Source organism: Medicago sativa, chromosome 7 (assembly GCF_051527215.1).
Source record: "Medicago sativa cultivar Bolivia chromosome 7, Bolivia_mono, whole genome shotgun sequence".
Lineage (NCBI taxonomy): Eukaryota > Viridiplantae > Streptophyta > Magnoliopsida > Fabales > Fabaceae > Medicago > Medicago sativa.
In genome coordinates this window covers 10,743,196-10,766,206 of record NC_140755.1, presented here as the reverse complement: position 1 = coordinate 10,766,206, position 23,011 = coordinate 10,743,196, and the positions used below count along the sequence as shown (strand labels likewise).

At 37.5% G+C, this 23,011-nt stretch overlaps 2 protein-coding genes across 2 annotated transcripts; both read right to left on the bottom strand.

Annotated features, from left to right (window-relative positions):
- Window positions 1–772: 772 nt before the first annotated feature.
- Window positions 773–2,710, bottom strand: LOC146904172 (uncharacterized). The gene is made up of 6 exons (XM_085723872.1): window positions 2,388–2,710; window positions 2,227–2,270; window positions 1,827–2,060; window positions 1,663–1,719; window positions 1,487–1,555; window positions 773–1,121 (listed from the first exon to the last, which is right to left on the bottom strand). Exons 1-6 carry the CDS (start codon window positions 2,446–2,448, stop codon window positions 978–980), a joined length of 609 nt encoding a protein of 202 aa, XP_085579998.1. The 5' UTR covers window positions 2,449–2,710; the 3' UTR covers window positions 773–977.
- A 17,704-nt stretch (window positions 2,711–20,414) lies between these two features.
- Window positions 20,415–21,719, bottom strand: LOC146904171 (uncharacterized). The gene is made up of 2 exons (XM_085728241.1): window positions 21,660–21,719; window positions 20,415–21,578 (listed from the first exon to the last, which is right to left on the bottom strand). Exons 1-2 carry the CDS (start codon window positions 21,717–21,719, stop codon window positions 20,415–20,417), a joined length of 1,224 nt encoding a protein of 407 aa, XP_085584367.1.
- Between the last annotated feature and the right edge of the window lie 1,292 nt (window positions 21,720–23,011).

Sequence of the window (23,011 nt, the reverse complement as noted above, 5' to 3'; positions counted from 1 at the left end):
ACAGAAAATTTAATTATATATATGTATTGCATTAGTATACCTGTAAAACTAACTTTTTTATTGATACTTGCTATAAAATTTTCAGCCTAATCCAGAAGCTACATTTCACGACTTCTTATCAAAACAATAATTTGTGCTTCAATTGCACTGGTATATTTAAAAGTGTAGTATAAACTTCTGGTTTATAACTTTTTCATTACACTTATTTTATCTAAAATATGTGTCGTAATATATAGAGATATTCAGCATCTCTTCATTTCTTGTTTCAATACGATATTCATTTAGACAAATATATCTTTAGACAAATATCATTTCTTGTTTCAATATGATATTCATTTAGACAATATGATATTCATTTAACAATACATTAACTCTTCCGGAGCTTTCAATAATTCTTGCATCACTATTGACAAGACATATACTTTCGTTTAAACAGTAAAAAGGTATAATATAATCCACCAAATCAATGTACCAAAAAAAATCCACCAAATCAACACCATTAATAATATACTCTCTTAGAAAACGAAAAAGTCAAGTTAACGGTATTAAATTAAATTTGAGAATTTTCCCTTGTAAATTCAAGAAAAATTCGGTTTTTAGAAACCGAATTTTGTTTTCAAGGCAAAAAAACTTTGGTTTTTGTGAACCAAAGTTTTTTGCAAGAGGCAAAATTGGAAACGTGAATAACATTAAATGGTAATCTGGCAATGACCAATGTCACCTAACTAAGATCAGTAAAAGATTATGGCAGTTATGCAGTTGAATAAATAGCTTGACCAAGGTATGCACATGCTAACACAACTTCTCCAAGTATGCATAGGAACTAGGAAGTAGAAGGATTCAGAACATATTTCAAAGCCACACTATTAGTTATAGATATTGTTTCTCTGGTTGCTCGCTTACTCCAAAAGCCATTTCATAGTACACTTGCAACAACTAGGCTATGCGACACAAAATAATAAACCTAGGTCCAATATCTAGAGTAGTTGGGCGCTGCCAATACCCCCCTCCTGAACAGCAGCTTTATCCTCAAGGCTAACGTTTTGTGCTGACTTGTTGAGCTCATCCAACGGCTGGCTGCTGCTGGCATCCAAGGGCTTCATATCATTTTCATAGTTGACCTGCAAATACATAATTAAAAATTGAAGCACGTCCCTTTTGCTTAATTTCTTATAAGTAAGGAAAGGATAAGAAGACAGTCCTAGAGGGCATTGCCTAAGGCTCTCTCCATTTGGTGTATTAGTAAGAAGTATCCCAATTTTAAAGAAAAGCTATGCCTATGTTTGAATCACTGAGTACAAAGTAAGTTAACACTGACTTCAAGATGAAAAGTGAATAGAAGTGGTATACTTATGGATTGACATGAATGTTCAGGTTGCATTCAACTAATATCCAGACACACACACACACACTAGGTAGTTTCATGAACAGGAGATAGGTTTATGCAGGTCATATAAAAATAAAAAACGTCTTGTAGAAGGCTCACCTCCTTGCCATATTGTCTTGGCATGTGCACAGGTTGAATTGGTGAAGTTGTATCATCTTCATGGTCCAGCTGCATACAGATTACAAAATTTCATGAATAAATTCAAAATTCAAGCACGTTGTTTCTTAGTAAGGAAAGGACAAGACAATCCTAGAGGAATTTTTAAGAAAACCTACGGCTGTGTTTGTAGCTTTTGCAAGTTTTCGAAAAAGCGTATCATCTTCATGGTCCAGCTGCATACAGATTACAAAATTTCATGAATAAATTCAAAATTCAAGCACGTTGTTTCTTAGTAAGGAAAGGACAAGACAATCCTAGAGCAATTTTTAAGAAAACCTACGGCTGTGTTTGTAATGTTTGCAAGGCTTCGAAAAAGTGTTTCTCTAGTCGTGTGTGGGCAGTAAAGACGGTGCATTGCATCAGCAGTGGCCCAGAGTGAATTTAGAGTAAGAGTCTTTTCTGCTGCCTCTTTTGCTTTGCGGGCCTGTAGTTTTTTTTGAGCAAGAGCCTCTTTTGCTAATCGACGGGCTTCCTCTTCTTCTGCTACTTTTTTGGCTTGTATATCAGATAGTACCTATACAGAGAGCCAAGATCATCATCATCATCATGTTATAAGTTTTTGTTACCATAACAATTCATATCATATCATATCATATCATATGTGAGTTTTATCCATCCAGATTAGTCAGTACAGAACAGAACATGAACCAACATAACAAGTTAGTTAAAATTAAACACACCTGACGATAAATCTGATCATAAATAGATTGATGTTCAGAAGATGCTACAAAATAAAAATAAAAAATGGAATTAGTTGAAAGATAAATACTAAATGTTATGAAAATTGGAAAAGATAACTTGTGATAGATAGATAGATAGATAGATAGAGAGAGGAACAGACTCAGTTTCTTCTTCTTAGACTTGGATTTCTTTTTTGTTCGGCTTTTGCTGCCTCCACCCATGGGAACGAACGGGAATGGAAATTTCACCCTAAAATCCTCTCTTTTCTTCTCTTCTCTTCTCTTCTGAAATTCCTTCGATTCGGCAGAACCCTAGGTTTTCTTTTCTGAGTTGTTGAATTGAAAGAGAAGAAGAGAGGAGATAGGCATAGGCTGACCGGTTGAGAGAGGAGAGGGAGATGGGTTGATCGGATGAGAGTGGAGACGTCTGATCACGTTTTGGTGAATCGACTGATCACGTTTTGTTAAAGAAGAAAGAAAGGAAACCGCGCTTGTGTGTTTTTAATACTGGAAATAAAAAATGAGTGATGGGCTGGGCTTGTCTGTTGAGTTGTGTGGACTGATATAAAAAAATTGGGCCTGAGCTGGTGTGGCTATTGCCACACCCTGCCCTGGTGGTAACTCATAAAGGATATATCATATGCTAAATTAATTATTTTTTATAAAGAAAAAGTGCAACAGAAGAGAGAGACAGAGAAAGGATAGAATGGATAAGTTCTTTACAACAATACCAGAAAAATGAATCTTAATTTAAACAACTTGGTTGATATAATGTTATTAAAACAATACTAGAAAAGTGGTAGATGATATTGTTAACAATGGACATTGGTAATTTACACACCTCTAAAATACATATATAACCAGTTGCTTCCTGCGATGATTTCCTACTCTATGCGGTAACTAAGAGAAAAATTGTCATTAGATTGCAAGAATGGAGTACAAGGAATGTACTACTCTCTAGTTACTTGTACTACAAGTAACACGTGTCTCCTCACTATTAGATGAGTTTTGCTCATGGTTAATATACATGAACTTGGACAAAGTTATTAATGAGGTCTTGCTTAAAAAAAATTAGATTAAAGTATGGTTATGAACTCATTGATGTTCTCTTGAATTTGTTTCATTGTCAAGCAAAATTGATGCAATTAATGTGGTGCTAGTTATATATAAAATATAAGACATATAGTACGTACCCTGTTTCTTAAACTATGTAATTGTTCCCAAAGTGATAAAATGATTTCATGAATGTGATGGAAAGAAAATATCACTTTAGAAAACACATATGATCCGATCTAAAAAAAAAAAAAAAAGTAAACACATATGATCAAACAATTACATTTGTAAATTAAAAATTCCTGTAAGAAATGTGAAAAAAAAATTGGTTTAAACTATAGAATCAGTTTACTTGTTCCTATTTATCAACTTTATTCACAAAGAAACTTTCAAGCAATGTTTAGAAAATGCAAAATACAAATCACTTTTAAAATACCAATTAATATGAACCTTATAACAAGAAGAGAATAACTAATCCATTGAATATTCAATTGTTTTTGTTCTCATACATTTTCTACCTTAAAGACATCCAAAAACATATTCCTTTTCTATAATGAGAAATTTCATATAGCAATGAAGTAAACTAAAATATTTGAATTAACAACTTCAAGTATAAGACTTGGAATGCTGAAAATTATAAGTAGCTTGATTGAACAAGTAAAGTAAGATTAAGCCGATGGTCGATTTTTAAAGAAGCAAAGAGAAATCATTGATCAAAGAAAATAAACTGAGTTTAAGGAAGGTGCTGATAGAATTTTGAGATTTGAGGATAGTTTTTTGTGTGTCCAATGTTCCAGATTAATAAGATGTATCAATATTTAAAGATGTTTGGTGGCTTTGAAATGAAGGAAATAATCGAGTTTGTGTATTCTTGTTTGACTTGCAAGAAATCAAATATCGAGCATAAAAAACGAGCGAGAATGTCACAACAGTTAAATGTACCTTTCTAGTAGTGGTGCAACATTGCTACGAATTTCATGTCAGGTTTCATAAACTTCACCATTTTCAAGGAGGAAGGTGAGAGAAAAACAGAAACTTGAAGAAGAAGAAAAGAGAAAGAGAGAGAAAATTCTATATTTTGATTAATTCAGTTATGAGTTTGTTACAAGATATCTATATAGTACAATGGGAAACTAACAAACTCTTACTACTTCCTATCTAGTGTTTAATTGTCTAGAGAAGGAACACAGTAGAAACCCTAGGTCAGCATATGAAACTTGCACAGCAAGTTAAGTACATAGCAAACAATTAGAAGTTTAACATCCCCCCTCAAGCTTAGCATGGTACAAATCAATCATGTTAAGCTTGGGTAAGAATGAATGGAAGCTCTTAGGTGGTAAAGGTTTGGTGAAGAAGTCTGCAAGCTGTGACTGAGACTTGACTGGAAGCAATTTGAAGATATTTTGTTGAAGCTTTTCTCTGACAATATGACAATCTATCTCCAAATGCTTTGTTCTTTCATGGAAAACTGGATTCTTTGGTATGTGAACGCTTTGGTTGTCACAATAGAGAGCTGGGAGTTTGTTACACTGAACTCTTAAGTCTTTCAACAAGTAGAGAAGCCACTGTAACTCACAACTTGCAAAGGAAAGAGCTATATACTCTGCTTCAGATGAACTCCTTGCAATTGTATGCTGTTTCTTTGCTCTCCATGAGTTCAAAGAAGAACCAAGAAAGAAGCAATAACCTGATGTTGATCTTCTGCTATCTACACAACATGCCCAATCTGCATCAGTAAATCCAAGCAACTGAAGCTTTGAATCTCTTCTGAATAATAAACCTTGACCAGGAGTCCCTTTGAGATACTTTACCACTCTACAAGCAGTATCATAGTGAGTAGTAGTTGGAGCATTAAGAAACTGACTTAGTTGTTGAACAACAAAGGCTATATCAGGTCTAGTAGTTGTAAGGTACAACAATTTTCCAACTAATCTCCTGTAACTGAGAATGTCATCATGAGGTGGTGAACTGTCTTGATGAAGCTTAATAGAAGGATCAAGTGGAGTTGTGACAGGTTTGACACCAAGTGAACCAGTGTCTTTTAACAAATCAAGACAATATTTCCTTTGGCATATGCTGATGCCTGTTTTGGAATGAGCAACTTCAATACCTATGAAGTATTTCAGCTTTCCAAGATGCTTAATTTTAAACTCAGCATCAAGAGCAACTTTGGTTCTATCTATCTCAATCATAGAATTTCCAGCCAGTATGACATCATCCACATAAACAAGTAAGGCAGTAAAACATGCATCACTATGTAAAATGAATAATGAGTGATCAGATGCAGACTGTTTGTATCCTTGATGAAGAAGAAAACCAGTTAACTTTTCATACCATTTTCTACTGGCTTGCTTCAAACCATATAGAGACTTCAACAACTTACAAACTTGATTAGGCTTGGGACTATGGAAACCTTGAGGGACACATATGTAAACATCTTCACTTAAGTCTCCATGAAGGAAGGCATTATTTACATCCAACTGGTGCAGGTGCCATGAATTTATGGATGCTAAGGCAAGTAAAGTTCTCACAGTTGTTATCTTAGCTACAGGTGAGAAAGTATCAAAGAAATCAAGCCCTTCAACTTGAGTATAGCCCTTAGCTACCAATCTTGCCTTATATCTCTCTATAGTCCCATCTGACTTGTGCTTGATCTTATAAACCCATTTGCTCCCTATAGGTTTTATATTTGGTGGAGTATCCACAAAAATCCATGTATTGTTCTGATTCAAACTACTAAGTTCAGAATTCATAGCCTTCACCCAACAATCTTGCTTACTAGCTTCTTCGTAACTATCTGGTTCAGAAGCATCAGTAATGGCCAAAGCAAATTTATGGTGGGAAGCAGAAATATTTTTGAGTGAATGATAATGCTTAATATGATAGAGTATACCTGAAGAAGCCTGATTGGTTGAATTACTTGAAGAATTGCACACATAGTCTGACAGATGATTAGGTTTCTGTGGGATGCTAGCTGATTTTCTAATGTTCAACTGTTGCGGTTCAGGTTCAATTTGTGTTGGGATTTGAACTTGAGTGTTGCTATCTATGTGTATATCAGATTCATAAAGGTTTGAGTCAGGCTCTTTGTTGGTTTCAGGTTGATTTTGCGCAGGTAGTTCAAATTGTGATGAAGCTTGTTCAGTGACAGGTGTAATGGGGTGATTTGAATGATATTGCCACTGAAACAGTTGGTTAGGAGTGGAATAGGGTAAGATATGTTCATGATAGGTTACATTTCTAGAAGCAAGAATGGTTCATGGTTTAAATCATATAAGATAGCACCTTCAATACCTTGCTTGTAACCTAAGAAAACACATTTTTAAGCTCTAGAATCAAATTTTGTTCTATGATTATGTAAAGCCAAACACTTTGAAAGCATTTAAATCAAGATTATGACCATATCTAAGAAAATAAGGAGACTTGTTTTGAAACAAAGGGGTTGGAATACGATTAATGATATAAATGGCATGCAAAACTGAGTATGACCAGAAAATATTGGGAAGCTTTGACTCGAAAAGCAAAGCTCTAGCAACATTTAGGATATGTTGATGTTTTCTTTCAACTCTCCCATTTTGTTGGGGAGTTTCAACACAACTGGTTTGATGTTCTATGCCTTTAGAAGAATAAAAATCAGGCATGAGGAACTCAGGACCATTATCAGTTCTGACAATTTTAATTTTGCAATCAAATTGAGTTTCTATGTTAAGAATGAAATTTTGAACAGATTTTGAAACTTCAGACTTTGTTTTACACAACATGATCCATGTAAAACGACTGTAATCATCAAGGGCAATAATAAAATACTTATGACCATGAATGGAATGAGTGGAAACAGGACCCCATATATCAAAATGAATCAATTCATAACAATGACTAGCTTTATTCATACTGAGCTTAAAAGGAAGCTCTTTATGTCTAGAGTAATGACAAATATCACACACAGAATTATTATCAACTTTAATACAAGGAAAATGTTGTTGCATGCTAAGCAACCTATTATTGGATAAATGTCCTTGCCTAAAATGCCATAAGGCTTCTTGAGGTAGGAAAGTGGTGGATAAGTTGGCTTGAGATGAAGCTATGACAGGTTGATGCTTGAATTGTGAGAAAGCTTGTGAGTCAAGGTTGAGGAAGTACAATCCTTCAATCAATTCATCCAAACCAGTCATCTTCAAATTGCTCTTGTCATGTATAAAACATTTATCATTATCAAAAGTGAATATGCAATTATTATCCATGCATACTTTAGGAACAGATAACAAATTCAGTTTAAATTCACAAACATATAGCACATTCTTAGCAACAAGTCCTGTGAAAAGGTCACTGTACTAGAGAACTTTGCTATAGCCATATGATAAGTGTTTTAAAGTGATATATTTCATATAGGAGTTTAGGCATTTTAGTGACTTGTTTTGCAAGATTCTCTATGGAAAACTCCAATTATTGTGTAAATATGTCATTTATGCTTTTGAGCCTTATTCTACCCTTTTTGTGCAGGAAAATACAAGCAAGGAGCAAGAAACGTCAAAGTTCAATGTCCTACGCTATTAGCGTGTCCTACGCTATTAGCGTGAGAAGAAATGGCCAAGGTCAGAGAGATACGCCATTAGCGTACCTGGGGCGTAGGTTTTGGAGAACTCTTGAAGAGTACGCTAATAGCGTATTCTGAGCTATTAGCGTACAAGCTCCAGAGAGCTACGCTATTGGCGCACCTGGAGCGTAGCTAGTCAAGAAGAACTACGCTATTGGCGTAATATACGCTATTAGCGTAAATACTCCAGAGAGCTACGCTATTGGCGTGGCTGGAGCGTAGCAGCAGGGCAAGGCCAACGTGGCACTCTCCTATTGGCCAGAAAATAGGCCGCCTTACCACGCTATTAGCGTGAGTTGCGCTATTAGCGCAGGTGTAAAAAGGCAGGCCCATTTAAATATCTTTCTTCCCTCTCTCTGATATATTTCACTATTCCATTGAAACATTTTATACATTTCTAGAGAGAGGTTAGAGCTATTTCAAAGAGAGAAACACAAAGCAAGTGATTAAGGAGTAGATTCAACCCTAGATTCATTGAGACATCAAGGATCTTGGCATGGAATCTTCATCTTTCCTTCCTTCCTTGCATTAGTTTACTTGTCTATATGTAACTATCACCTTCTATGTAGTATTGAGGTAACAATCAAGCTATTATGTAATCTTTTGATCTTTTAATATATAAGGTTCTAGCTTAATGATTCAATATTGTTGTTATTCTTGCTTTTAATGCTTTCAAAGAGATTCAAGATGATTTGGACACAAACCCTTGAATCTAGACCTAGAATAACAATCTATCTTATGTTATATCACTCTTGACAAGTTTGTAAACCTTTGATAATTACTTTTAATCAAGCTTTTAATGCTTTCGGATACTTAATCAGGCTGGACACGGTCGATTAAGTCATCCGATCGACTTTGTTATCGTTTAAGGAATTTGGACACGAATGTTTAAACGCTAACTTGGAAATAACGATATCGCTTTGGACACGAAGGATATTGTAGAAATGATTGTAATAATATTGGTTATAAAGCTAGAGTCTGTTAATCGATCGAGAGATTGCTGCTGTTATGCTTGCTCGTTATCTTATACCGCAAGCGAAATAGTTCGATCCCCTCTCGTTTTTACTTTAGTGTCAAATATGGATATAGTGTTACAAACAAACAAATTATATCCAAACCCTTAATGTGAACGATTGTGTAAATGCTTATGATTAAACGTAACTCCCTGTGGAAACGATCCTATATATACTCACGTGTACATAGTTATATGACGTGTAGGAAAAATCTTACATCAAAATGGCGCCGTTGCCGGGGAGTAACGGAAATTTTATTATAAGTATGGAAACAATTTTGTCATGTTAAGTCAATTTTGCACAAAATTCTTTCATGCATATACACATACACAAATATCATTCATTATTTTTTATGCTAACCACTTGGTATAGTCTTGGTGAACTTTGTTTATGCGAGGTACCGTTGCTCACGAAGACCTACAATTTGATCCAGAGATTGAGAAAACTGCTAGGTTACTTAGAAAGCAAGCAAAGGAAGCTAGGAGATTAGCCAGGCTGGCTCAGCCGGAATCTTTACTTTTTATTCCTTCTCCGTCAGGTTCGGTGCATACTATTTCACTTGGTGATTCTTCACATTCTTCACCACATTCATCTCCGAAGAGTGAACCAGAAGTAGTCATGGCTCAAGAAAATGATAATGATGCCCTACCTATGTGGATTAGTCCAAGGAGGCTAGCTAATCTTGGCAATCGTAATGCCAAATCAATTGAGCTGAAGTCGGGGTTGATAAACTTGATAACTCATAACCAGTTTACCGGTATGGATCATGAGGATCCATATAAACATCTTACCAACTTCTATGTTACCGCCGGTACACTTGGTATGAAGGAAGATGAGGAAGAGGGTGTGTTTGTGCAATTGTTTCCTCATTCTTTGATCGGGAAGGCTAAGGAGTGGTATCTTGATCAACCAACTTCTTTGATGGAAAATTGGGGTGAGCTAGAGAAAGCATTTCAAGAAAGGTTCTTTCCGGAGGATAGGCATCTTGAGGCTAAAACTTCAATTACAACTTTTGCTCAAGGCCAAAGTGAGACTCTTTGTGAAGCTTGGGAGCGCTATAAATCATTGCTAAGGAATTGTCCAAAGCATGGTTTTGATAGCCAAATGCAACTATATCTTTTTCGTCAAGGGCTACAAGACATGTCCAAAACGATGCTAGATGCAAGTGCTGGAGGTTCTATTGCTTTGAAAAACCCAGCTGAAGCTGTCAAAATCATTAATCAAATGGCTCTCAACACAAGAAAATCCTCTCACAACCGGAATCCTAATCAAAGGAAAGTCGGTATTCTGGAACTAGAAGCAAATGATGCGATCTTAGCTCAAAATAAGCTTCTCACTCAACAAATAGAAGCTATGCAAAAGGAGATGAGAGCTATGCCTAAACAAATTCTTGAATCTCTCAAGCAAGAAGGAGGAACCGCTCAAGTCAATACTTGTGGACTTTGTACGGGGGATCATCCAACCGGCTATTGTCCCGAACCCGGTTCTTTTGAAGAGGAAGAGGTCAACTATGTGGGAAACCAACAAAGGCCTAACCAACCACAACAAGCCGGAACCTCACAACAATCCCAAAATCCGGGTACTTCCAATTCTCAAGGAAGATATCCGGCCAATCAAAACTTTCAGAGACCGTGGAGAGCACCTTACAACAATAACTACCAATATCCTCAATCAAATTTCTACCAACAACCTTTTCCCCAATTCCAACAACCCTTCAATAATCAATACCAATTCCCACCACCAAATAACCCCCAACAACCTAACAATTCCCAAAGCACCGAGGAGGTCTTGAAACAATTCATGCAAGTGTCCATGGCTAACCAGAAAAACACCGACGCGTCGATCAAAGGCCTTGAGACACAAGTTGGTCAGTTAGCACAACAAATGGCTCAAGGTCCTCCGCAATTGGGAGCTTTCACCGCTAACACTCAACCAAATCCTAAGGAGCACCACAAGGCATAGCAGTCAAAAGCTATAGCTACAAGGAGTGGGAGAGTAGTAGGTATAGGGGTAGGTGATGATATTGTTGTTGAAGAGAAGGATGATGAGGTTGTCAATGAGGAGGATAAAGAGAAGTTCGAGGAGGATAGTGTAGAGATAGAGGAGGAAGTGTATATAAAGAATAAAGAAGCATTAGTTGAAAAAGAAAAAAATCAAAAAAGAGATCTTGAGGTACAAGTGGAGATGGAGAGAAAGAATAAAGATGTGGGGGAAGATAAAGGGAAGAAACAAGTAGTTGAGAAGCAAGTGGTGGCTCAACGCTTACCATACCCACATGCTCCATCGAAGAAAGACAAAGAGCGGCAATACGCAAGGTTTCTTGAACTCTTCAAGAAGTTGCAAATTGATATACCATTCTCAGAAGCCTTGGAGCAAATGCCGGTCTATGCAAAGTTCATGAAAGATATCCTTTCCAAGAAAAGAAGAATCAATGATGAAGAGACGATCCAAATCGATGCCAATTGTAGTGCTATTATTCAAAGAACAATGCCAAAGAAAGAGCAAGATCCGGGAAGAGTCACTCTACCGGTAGCTATTGGCACAACACATGTAGGTAAAGCACTACTTGATCTTGGATCAAGCATCAATCTCATGCCTTTGTCCGTTGCCAAAAGAGTTGGTGACCTTTGTATAAAGCGGACTAGGATGATGTTGCAATTGGCCGACAAATCCTTTGCAAAACCATTAGGTATGGCCGAAGATGTTCTTGTAAAAGTGGACAAATTTATTTTTCCGGCTGATTTTGTGGTTATGGATATCGAAGAAGATGAGGATGTGCCTATCTTAATGGGAAGGAATTTCATGCAAACGGCTCGGATGATGATTGATCTTGATGATAATATCATGAAGGTCAAGGTAAATGATGAAGAGGTTACCTTCAACATCCGAGAAGCTTTGAAGTACTCGAAAGACAAGGGTGCGTGTTTCAAAATGGATGCAACCGAAGAAGTCATCTTGACTACTCGGAAGCAAATGCACAATAGAACACCCCTTGAGAGTGCTTTGGTGGACGCACTCAATGCTATTGATGAAGACGAAGCAAGTGCCATTGAAGAGTGTTTGAAGGAGCTAGATTCCTTGAAGAAGGTTCTTCCTAATCAAGCCATACTTGAAGATTTAAAAGAAGAATCCAAGGAAGAAGCCAAAGTTGATGACACCAAGGTAGAATTAAATGTTTTGCCATCTAATTTGAAATATGTTTTTCTTGAGAAAGATGGTACAAAACCGGTGATCATTAGTAGCTCCTTGTCCATCAATGATGAAACCAAGTTGGTAGAGGTTCTCAAGGCCAACAAAGAAGCAATAGGGTGGAAGTTATTCGACTTGAAAGGGATAAGTCCATCTTATTGTATGCACAAGATTATGATGGAAGAAAACTTCAAGCCGGTAGCACAACCGCAACGCCGCTTAAATCCAAATATGAAAGAGGTGGTGCGAAAGGAAGTAGTGAAGTTGCTTGAAGCCGGCATGATCTATCCTATCTCGGATAGTGCTTGGGTAAGCCCGGTTCAAGTAGTTCCCAAGAAAGGAGGAATGACGGTGATTACTAATGATAAAGATGAGTTGATCCCAACTAGAACCGTCACCGGATGGAGAATGTGTATAGATTATAGAAGACTCAATCAAGCAACAAGGAAGGATCACTTTCCCTTGCCCTTCATGGATCAAATGCTTGAAAGACTCTCCGGTCAATCCTTTTATTGCTTCCTAGATGGTTACTCCGGTTACAATCAAATCGCCATGAATCCAGATGATCACGAGAAGACGGCTTTCACGTGCCCCTTTGGTATTTTTGCTTATCGAAGAATGCCATTTGGCTTGTGTAATGCACCCGCAACTTTTCAACGGTGTGTTCAAGCAATCTTCTCCAAACTTATTGGAAAATGCATGGAGGTGTTCATGGATGATTTCTCGGTTTTCGGTTCGTCATTTGATACGTGTTTGAATAGCTTGGATACCGTTCTGAAGCGGTGTATTGAAACTAGCTTGGTGCTCAATTGGGAGAAATGTCACTTCATGGTTACCGAGGGTATTGTCCTTGGTCATAAGATTTCTGCTAAGGGTATTGAAGTAGACCAAGCAAAGGTTGATGTCATAGGAAAGCTTCCTCCACCGGTAAATGTCAAAGGTGTGCGGAGTTTTCTTGGTCATGCCGGTTTCTACCGGAGGTTCATCAAAGACTTCTCAAAGATTGCAAAGCCTATGAGCAACTTGCTCAACAAAGATAAGTCTTTTGTTTTTGATAATGAATGTCTTGATGCATTTGAATCTTTAAAAGAAAAGTTGACCACCGCACCAATAATCATTGCTCCTAATTGGGATTTAAATTTTGAATTAATGTGTGATGCAAGTGATTATGCTGTTGGTGCGGTCTTGGGTCAACGTAAGGATAAAATTTTTCATGCTATTCACTATGCAAGTAAGGTTTTGAATGAGGCACAAATTAATTATGCCACAACTGAAAAAGAGTTACTTGCAATAGTTTATGCAATGGAGAAATTTCGTTCTTACTTTGTAGGTTCCAAAATTGTTGTTTACACTGACCATGCAGCTATCAAGTATCTCCTTACTAAGTCCGACTCAAAGCCAAGGCTCATCCGTTGGATGTTGTTGCTTCAAGAGTTTGACTTAGAGATCAAGGATAAGAAAGGCACGGAGAATCTTGTAGCTGATCACCTTTCAAGGTTGACAAACAATGAGGTAACCAAGAATGAACCGGAGGTTCGTGAAGAATTTCCAGATGAACGGTTGCTAGCAATCAATGTGAGACCGTGGTTTGCCGACATGGTGAACTACAAAGCAACCGGGTTCATTCCGGAAGATTTTGAATGGCAACAACGCAAGAAGTTCCTTCATGATGCTAACCACTTTGTGTGGGATGAGCCTTATTTGTTCAAAATTGGAGCGGACAATCTCTTGCGTAGGTGTGTGGATGATGAAGAGGCAAAGAAGATCCTATGGCAATGTCACAATTCGCCCTATGGAGGTCACTTCAACGGGGAGAGAACAGCCGCAAAGGTACTTCAATCCGGGTTCTATTGGCCAACTTTATTCAAAGATGCCAATTTACATTGCAAGTATTGTGATGAATGCCAAAGAACCGGATCAATGTCAAAAAGAAATGAGATGCCTCTACAACTCATCCTTGAAGTGGAAGTGTTTGATTGTTGGGGTATAGATTTTGTTGGCCCTTTTCCTTCATCATATTCAAATGAGTACATCTTGGTAGCTGTTGATTATGTTTCAAAGTGGGTGGAAGCCGTAGCATCGCCTAAAGCCGATAGCAAGACGGTAGTGAAGTTCCTAAAAAAGAATATTTTCACCCGGTTTGGTACACCAAGAGTTCTCATTAGTGATGGAGGGTCACACTTTTGCAACACACAACTTGCCAAGGCCCTTGATCATTATGGAGTCAAGCACAAAGTAGCATCACCGTATCATCCGCAAACGAATGGACAAGCCGAAGTTTCCAACCGGGAGGTCAAACGCATACTTGAGAAGACGGTCTCTACATCTCGGAAGGATTGGTCGGCTAAACTTGATGAAGCTTTGTGGGCATATAGGACTGCATACAAGTCTCCTATAGGCCTCACTCCTTTCCAAATGGTCTATGGCAAATCTTGTCACTTACCGGTCGAGCTCGAACATAAAGCCTTTTGGGCGTTGAAGTTCCTAAACTTTGATCAAGAGAAGGCCGGTGAAAGAAGAAAAGTTCAAATGCATGAGCTTGAAGAATTGCGAAATCAAGCTTATGAATCTTCAAAGCTCTACAAAGAAAGGACCAAGAAGTATCATGACAAGAAGATCATTCTGAGACAATTCATGCCGGGACAAATGGTATTACTTTTCAATTCAAGACTGAGGTTGTTTCCGGGCAAATTGAAGTCTAAGTGGTCCGGACCTTTCATGGTTAAAGAGGTCAAACCGTATGGAGCTGTTGAACTTGAGGACCCAGTCACCAAAGCCAACTGGACTGTTAATGGGCAAAGGCTTAAGCCCTACTTCGGTGGTGAAATTGATCGGTGTTTGACGACGATTTCACTAGTCGAGCCTTGATTTCTTCAAAATGCGTCAAGCTAAGGACGTAAAACAAGCTCTTGCTGGGAGGCACACCCAGTTTTGTAAGTATTTTTATGTTTTTTGCATATAAGAGTAGTACATATACATTTACAAGCAGAAATGAAAGACTTTGAAAAAAACTGATCCTGAAGCCTCACGCCAATAGCAAAATTTGCGCTATTAGCGTGAGAGCTCCAGAGAGCCACGCTATTAGCGTGAGTTTGGCGTGGGAGAAAAAAAATTTTGTGGGCCCAGGGGATTAACTCCCCATAACTTCCCACAACCCCTCTTTTTCCCCTTTTACGGTTTCACTCCTTCATTTTCTCACTCTCACACACAAAACAACTTCTCTCTCACATATAACCCTAATTCACAAACAAGGTTTCAATTGGTTTCAAGCATCCATTTTTGCATCTTTTCTTCTTGCATTTGTGTTGCTTCTCTCTGCATTAACAAGGTTTGATCTTCTCTTCCTCTCTTTATTCTTGAATTTAAAAAAAAAATCCATGTTTTTGACATGATTAGAGATGGTTAGGTTAGGGTTAGAGTTTTGATTTGTGAATAGAGATTGTTCTTCATTGATAATAGTTGGAAAAGGAACAATAATCATAACCCACATGCAACAAACATTCATCTTTTGATTTTGACCCATTTTGTAAATTTGAAAAATAAGGGTTTTGAATGATTTGTGTACCAATGTTGTGATTCTGATTCCTTTTCATGATTCTATTGTGTTTTAGAGACATAGGATGAAACCTAGGGTTGAAATTTGCTGGTTGGTGGTGTGAAATTGCAGGAACAAAGATTTTGAAAATTTGAAAATTGCAGGTACGAAGAACTACGCTAATAGCGTAATATACGCTAATAGCGCAACTTTTCCAGAAAAATTTCGCTAATAGCGTACCCTACGCTAATAGCGAAAGTTTCCCAGAAAAATTTCGCTATTAGCGTGGCTGGCGCTAATAGCGTAGATCTTCATACTTGCCCAGATTTTCAAAATTTTTGATATTTTTAAATAACCAATTCTGCTTTGTGCTAATATTTTCTATGCAATATGTTGGTGTTTCCTGGTTTTCTTGCAGATGGCACCGAAAAATGTTGAAAAAACTACCGGGACTAAACGTCCAAGAGGCAAAGGTGCCTCTACCTCTGCTGCACCTGCAATCCCAAACCGTTTCCCCACCCCTGCCCACTCTGCCAGGTTTAAGAAGATGGCACAGTACAAAACCTGGCACGAGAAAACCTTTGACATTCACCCTGGTGGTGAGCATGCTGATATGCTCCACATTTTCACTGGTCGCAAATGGACCAAACTCCTTGTGCCCGCAACCGAGATTAACACCGACCTAATCAAGGAGTTCTATTGTAATGCTGTCCCTGATGCCTCACCCGCTACCTTTGCTGAGACTTTCTCTTGGACTTCTTATGTCCGAGGAAAGCAAATCCCATTTGATAGGGATGCAATCAATGATTTCCTTGAAAATGCCCTAAACCTTGAGCCATCTGAGGACCCCACAATGCCCACCTTGTGTACCTATGCTAAGAGAAACGCTCAAGGCAATTGGAAATTTCAGCAAATTGAGCGTGATATCATGAACAAGGGTAGGTGCTTTGTAAAGAATGACAAGGGAGAGATTAGGCATGCACTTACCAAGGAAATGACCGCTACTGCCCGCTTAGTTTTCCAATTCCTTGTCCACAATGCCCTTCCTAGAGCCCATACATCCGATGCCCCAAAAGCCGTTCTACCACTCATCTGGTGCATATTGAAAGAGGTGCCTGTTGATATTGCTCGCATCATAGCAAATGAGATGAAGGCTGTGGCTTTGAAAGTTGCCACGGGTGCTAAGAAGGTGGCATTGTTCTACCCGGGTTTGATTATGGGATTGCTTAAGGCTTATGGAGTGCCTATTTCTGGACCCTATGATGAAGATATTGAAGGGGCCATTACTGACACTCATATTCGCACCTGGGAGAAAACAGAGCAGAGGGCAGCCCAATACCATTTCTCTGATGATGAAGGTGGCCCATCTGAGGGTGCTGGTTCTTTTGACTTTTCAGGTTTGCAGACCTTTATGCTGGAGCAGCAGATGCATAACCAGTACGTGAGGGACCAGAACAGCTTCTTAATGGATCAGAATGAGGCAATTTGGAGGAGCAACATGGGCATACACCAGGACCTTTACAATGCTCACATGCATCCGGGAAATGCTGAGTACCCGGTTATGACTCCTGAGCAGTACCAGGCTTATGTTCATTGGCCTGAGGGCAGGCCAAATCCTTATGTGGGGGTGGCTGATGCTGTTGATGATGAGGCGACACCTGATGATGCTGGAGTTGTGGGCGATGATGATGTGTACCAGGATCTTGATATGGATGATGCTGGAGAGGATGATCAGTGATCTGGGTTTTTAGTGATGTTTTTTTTCTTTCTGCTTTCTAACTCTATGTTTTTATTTCATGTTGGAACAGTTGTTTATTTGGTTGTATTTTGTACTCTTCAAGCACTGTGGTTTTAGTGCTTGATTTGTTACTTTGTTACTTTATATTTGGTTTAATAACTTAGCTTTTTGGTTTAATAATTTATGCTTTGGATGAAATTTTTGTTTACATCTTGCTTGTGTCTCTCAAAAGAAATTGCTCATGAACAATAAATTTTAAAGTGCTCCATGAGCCATGTTTGAGCAAAAGCAGGTGAGTGATAATGATATTACTTGTGAGAAAGCGTAAGGCCAAGGTATTGGTTTCCTGTTATTCTAGGTTTTTAATAAGAATTTGAAACTTGTACTTTGCACAAAATATATATCATGTAAGTCTTTTCATAAACATAAATGTCTTTGAACCACTTAGTACTTAACCTAAATGTGAGGTAGCTTCAATCTGTTGTATATATGCTGGAGACCGATAATCATCGTCTAACTTGTTTTAGTTATGTTAAATCTGATAATTATTTTGAATTGTTTGAAAGCATGGAAAGGATCAAGGCACTTTTTGAATTGAGAGTAACCTACTTGACCACATAAAGCCTACCTGTGAGAAGAGCGAGTATCCGATACCCCAATCTGAGCCAAATGAATCAAGTCCTCAAATATGAACTGTCAATATTCATAAGCACAATGCTTGTTGAATTTGCCTGAAATTTTTCAAAAATCCAGTTCATGGTTGAATCTTATAGGACTTTGATAATTTTACTGTGTTGAACCCTTAACCTTTTTGTACTTTGTCCCTTGCCTTAGGATAGGGGAACATTCAATTAGAGTTTTGTTGTATTCAAGTTGGGGAGGAAAAGGAGGCATTATATGTTAAGTTATGGTGAAGTTGTAAAATAACCTGACAACATTGAATCAAAGAAAAAAATTGTACATTTGAAAAAGAAAAGAAAAGAAAAAGAAAGAGAAAAATCAAAAATAGAATAAGTTGTCAAGGTTATAAGTTTGATTGTTAATCACCAAAGGTTTTAATTCTTGGTAGGGAAGTATTTGGATTTCAAGTTGTGATACAAAAAAAATGTTCCTCTTTGATAGGCTTTCTGATCAATTGCCCCACATATGACATTTCTTTTGTAGCCCGGCCAAGTTATAACCCTTGCAAGACCTTTTGATCCATGCTTTTATGCGTTTTGAGACGATATTTGGATGGACACCTAACTTAAATAGGATGTTAGCATGATTGTTGGATGTGTGTTCATTACCTCATTCATTGTTATCATTATATTGCATTTACTTTCAAAGAAGTGTGTTAGGTGTGGTTCATAGATAGATATGTTTATGTTTTGAAGTTTATGATGTATAGTTTGTGCTTAGGACATTTTTCGCATTCTTAGTTTGAACCTAGGGTAGCGGAGGACTTCATGCTTGTCCACGCGATCATATTTGAATCACCATTTGTTTATTTTTGTTTTGAATTGTTTGACACCATGTTGAAAACCTTGTCCAAAGCCTTGTTAGTTTCCTTTTCAATTGATTTGTTTGAGGACAAACAAAAAGCCAAGTTGGGGAGAGTTTGATAAGTGTTTTAAAGTGATATATTTCATATAGGAGTTTAGGCATTTTAGTGACTTGTTTTGCAAGATTCTCTATGGAAAACTCCAATTATTGTGTAAATATGTCATTTATGCTTTTGAGCCTTATTCTACCCTTTTTGTGCAGGAAAATACAAGCAAGGAGCAAGAAACGTCAAAGTTCAATGTCCTACGCTATTAGCGTGTCCTACGCTATTAGCGTGAGAAGAAATGGCCAAGGTCAGAGAGATACGCCATTAGCGTACCTGGGGCGTAGGTTTTGGAGAACTCTTGAAGAGTACGCTAATAGCGTATTCTGAGCTATTAGCGTACAAGCTCCAGAGAGCTACGCTATTGGCGCACCTGGAGCGTAGCTAGTCAAGAAGAACTACGCTATTGGCGTAATATACGCTATTAGCGTAAATACTCCAGAGAGCTACGCTATTGGCGTGGCTGGAGCGTAGCAGCAGGGCAAGGCCAACGTGGCACTCTCCTATTGGCCAGAAAATAGGCCGCCTTACCACGCTATTAGCGTGAGTTGCGCTATTAGCGCAGGTGTAAAAAGGCAGGCCCATTTAAATAGCTTTCTTCCCTCTCTCTGATATATTTCACTATTCCATTGAAACATTTTATACATTTCTAGAGAGAGGTTAGAGCTATTTCAAAGAGAGAAACACAAAGCAAGTGATTAAGGAGTAGATTCAACCCTAGATTCATTGAGACATCAAGGATCTTGGCATGGAATCTTCATCTTTCCTTCCTTCCTTGCATTAGTTTACATGTCTATATGTAACTATCACCTTCTATGTAGTATTGAGGTAACAATCAAGCTATTATGTAATCTTTTGATCTTTTAATATATAAGGTTCTAGCTTAATGATTCAATATTGTTGTTATTCTTGCTTTTAATGCTTTCAAAGAGATTCAAGATGATTTGGACACAAACCCTTGAATCTAGACCTAGAATAACAATCTATCTTATGTTATATCACTCTTGACAAGTTTGTAAACCTTTGATAATTACTTTTAATCAAGCTTTTAATGCTTTCGGATACTTAATCAGGCTGGACACGGTCGATTAAGTCATCCGATCGACTTTGTTATCGTTTAAGGAATTTGGACACGAATGTTTAAACGCTAACTTGGAAATAACGATATCGCTTTGGACACGAAGGATATTGTAGAAATGATTGTAATAATATTGGTTATAAAGCTAGAGTCTGTTAATCGATCGAGAGATTGCTGCTGTTATGCTTGCTCGTTATCTTATACCGCAAGCGAAATAGTTCGATCCCCTCTCGTTTTTACTTTAGTGTCAAATATGGATATAGTGTTACAAACAAACAAATTATATCCAAACCCTTAATGTGAACGATTGTGTAAATGCTTATGATTAAACGTAACTCCCTGTGGAAACGATCCTATATATACTCACGTGTACATAGTTATATGACGTGTAGGAAAAATCTTACATCACCATATTACCATTAGGTAGCTTGATGTGCACAGGTATAATAGATGCATAAGAAACAAAAAATTTGATGGAGGAACATATATGATCACTAGCACCTGAATCAACTATCCAAGTTCCAAAACTTGAATGATTCATAGAATATGATGAGAGTCTAGTTATACCTGAAGTCACATGATTTGTGACATGTGATAGATTCACCTTGCTAGAGGAAGCTTGTTGGGACTGAAGAAGAGTAACAAGTTGTTCATATTGCTCCTTGGTGATTCCAAAGGAAGGTTTAGTGTTGCTATTTCCTTTGCAACTCTTTGAATCATCCAAATCCTCCCTTTCTTCATTGGTTTCAAGAGAAGAATTATTAACCATTGCAGAATTTTTATTCCCATAATTTGGAGGAAAACCATGTTTCCTATAACAAGTATCAACAGTATGGCCACCTCTCCCACAAAATGAACAAGAACGTTTCTGACCAGGAATGAATGCAGAATTACCATTACCATATCCTTTTCCCTGTGATTTTCCCACTGAATTAACCAAGATCTTAGAATCATCAACAGGAAGGGAAAGCTTGAATTGTCTCTCATGTTGCATAACGATAGAAAAAATCTTATTCATAGTTGGTAATGGGTTGATCAATAGAATCTGAGAACGAACCAAATCAAAAGAGTCATTCAATCCAGTAAGAAAACGAATAGAACACGTGATCTCGTGTTGGTGTTTGGCATTCATCACACAAGTGATGCACATGCAACGATTAGGACAAGCACAAACAAGAGTGGGAAGATAAGCTTCAAGTTCTTCCCATAACACTTTCAAGGCAGTAAAAAATTGTGTAACTGAACGTGAATCTTGCTTCAAACTAAAAATCTCACATTGTAATTTAGAAATACGAATAAAATCACCTTGGGAGAAGCGTTCTTTGAGCTCATTCCAGACATCAATGGCGTTTTCCAGAAAAACAATGCTTTGTGCAATTGAATCCTCAACAGAATTCATAATCCAAGAATGCACAAGCATGTTGCAACGATTCCAAGCTTTGAAATTTGGATCAAAATCTGTTGGAACAGGGATAGAACCATCCACAAAATCAAACTTGTTCTTCCCTCCAAGAGCACTTTGCATAGAACGCGCCCATGAATGATAATTGGAATGACTAAGAACCTGTGTAATGGCGACGGAAGAGGGACCATAAGAAGGATGAACATAATACACATTACCAGGTTACTGCGACGGATCTAGAACCGGTGCAACCACACCACCACCATTAACACTGCCATTTGCAACAGCGTTACCACGAACCATGGTGAAAAACAGAGAAAAATGGAAAGCAAAAAAAACGAATGGAACGATGATTAGAGTGAAAAATGATGTGAAACAGAGCTTAGAAGAGCTCTGATACCATCATAAACTTCACCATTTTCATAGAGGAAGGTGAGAGAAAAACAGAAACTTGAAGAAGAAGAAAAGAGAAAGAGAGAGAAAATTCTATATTTTGATTGATTCAATTATGAGTTTGTTACAAGGTATCTATATATAGTACAATGGGAAACTAACAAACTCTAACTAATTCCTATCTAGGGTTTAATTGTCTAGAGAAGGAACACAGTAGAAACCCTAGGTCAGCATATGAAACTTGCGCAGCAAGTTAAGTACATAGCAAACAATTAGAAGTTTAACAAGGCTCACCAAGAATATGAATATGAAATATTCATAGTTAGCTCAGCGGTATATCAAGGATATTGTCTGACAACATAGCATACCATCGAGTATTTTATCAGATATAAACTCTAGATTTACGTCTCAATTTTGGAAAAGTCTTTAACAAAATGTAGGAAGACATTTGAATATCATTCAGCTTTTCGACCTCGTATTGATGGTCAATACGAAATGAGTATACAATTGTTCGAAGATCAACGAAGAGTTTTGTTTTGGAAAGGAAAGGGAACCGGGAAGAGTTTATCGACCTATGTATGGAAGAAAGAGTAGAACTCCACTCTCTTGGTGTGAATCTGAAGATAGTATTGTGCTTCGACCAGAGATAATGCAAGATACAACGGAGAAAATCAAAATGATTCAAGAAATGATGAAAGCTTCTCATAGAAGACTCAAGAGTTGTCATGACAAAATATCTAAGGATTTGTCTTTTGGGTGTAGGTTTTAATTTAAAAAATTTAGAAAATAGGAGGATCAAAATTGCGGAATTAAAAAAAACCAAAATTTAGAATTTGATGAAATAGGGCGATCAAAATTGAAATCAAGTCCTTTTTTTTTTTGTAAGAGTCACGTCTTTATTTAACTTTTCTTACTTTTTCCTCTAAAAAAAAAAATTTTCTTACATTGGACAATAGTTATCTTGGAGCAAATGGAGTATTTTCTTTAATTCCTTTTTTTCTTTTTGTTGAGGATATTTTCTCTTATTCCTTCTCTTTTTGCGTTGATTCTCACCATCCTTTTTTTCTAGGGGAGACAAATTCTTTTGGTGGGATCCCGTCTAAATTTTATTGGCTAAATTGTTCTTTTCGTCCCTTACCTATTTTTTTGGTATCACTTTAGTTCCATAATTAATTTTTGATCTGTTTGAGTCCTTTAACTTC

Excerpts from the sequence above, each read along its gene's own strand:
- LOC146904172 (XM_085723872.1), bottom strand. The coding sequence starts at position 2,448 with ATGGGTGGAGGCAGCAAAAGCCGAACAAAAAAGAAATCCAAGTCTAAG. Across the intron at positions 2,271-2,387 it reads GTCTAAGAAGAAGAAACTGA|CATCTTCTGAACATCAATCT; the intron begins GTCTGTTCCTCT and ends TTTATTTTGTAG. Across the intron at positions 2,061-2,226 it reads ATGATCAGATTTATCGTCAG|GTACTATCTGATATACAAGC; the intron begins GTGTGTTTAATT and ends CTCTCTGTATAG.
- LOC146904171 (XM_085728241.1), bottom strand. The coding sequence starts at position 21,719 with ATGGTTCGTGGTAACGCTGTTGCAAATGGCAGTGTTAATGGTGGTGGT. Across the intron at positions 21,579-21,659 it reads GTGGTGGTGTGGTTGCACCG|GTTCTTAGTCATTCCAATTA; the intron begins GTTCTAGATCCG and ends GCCATTACACAG.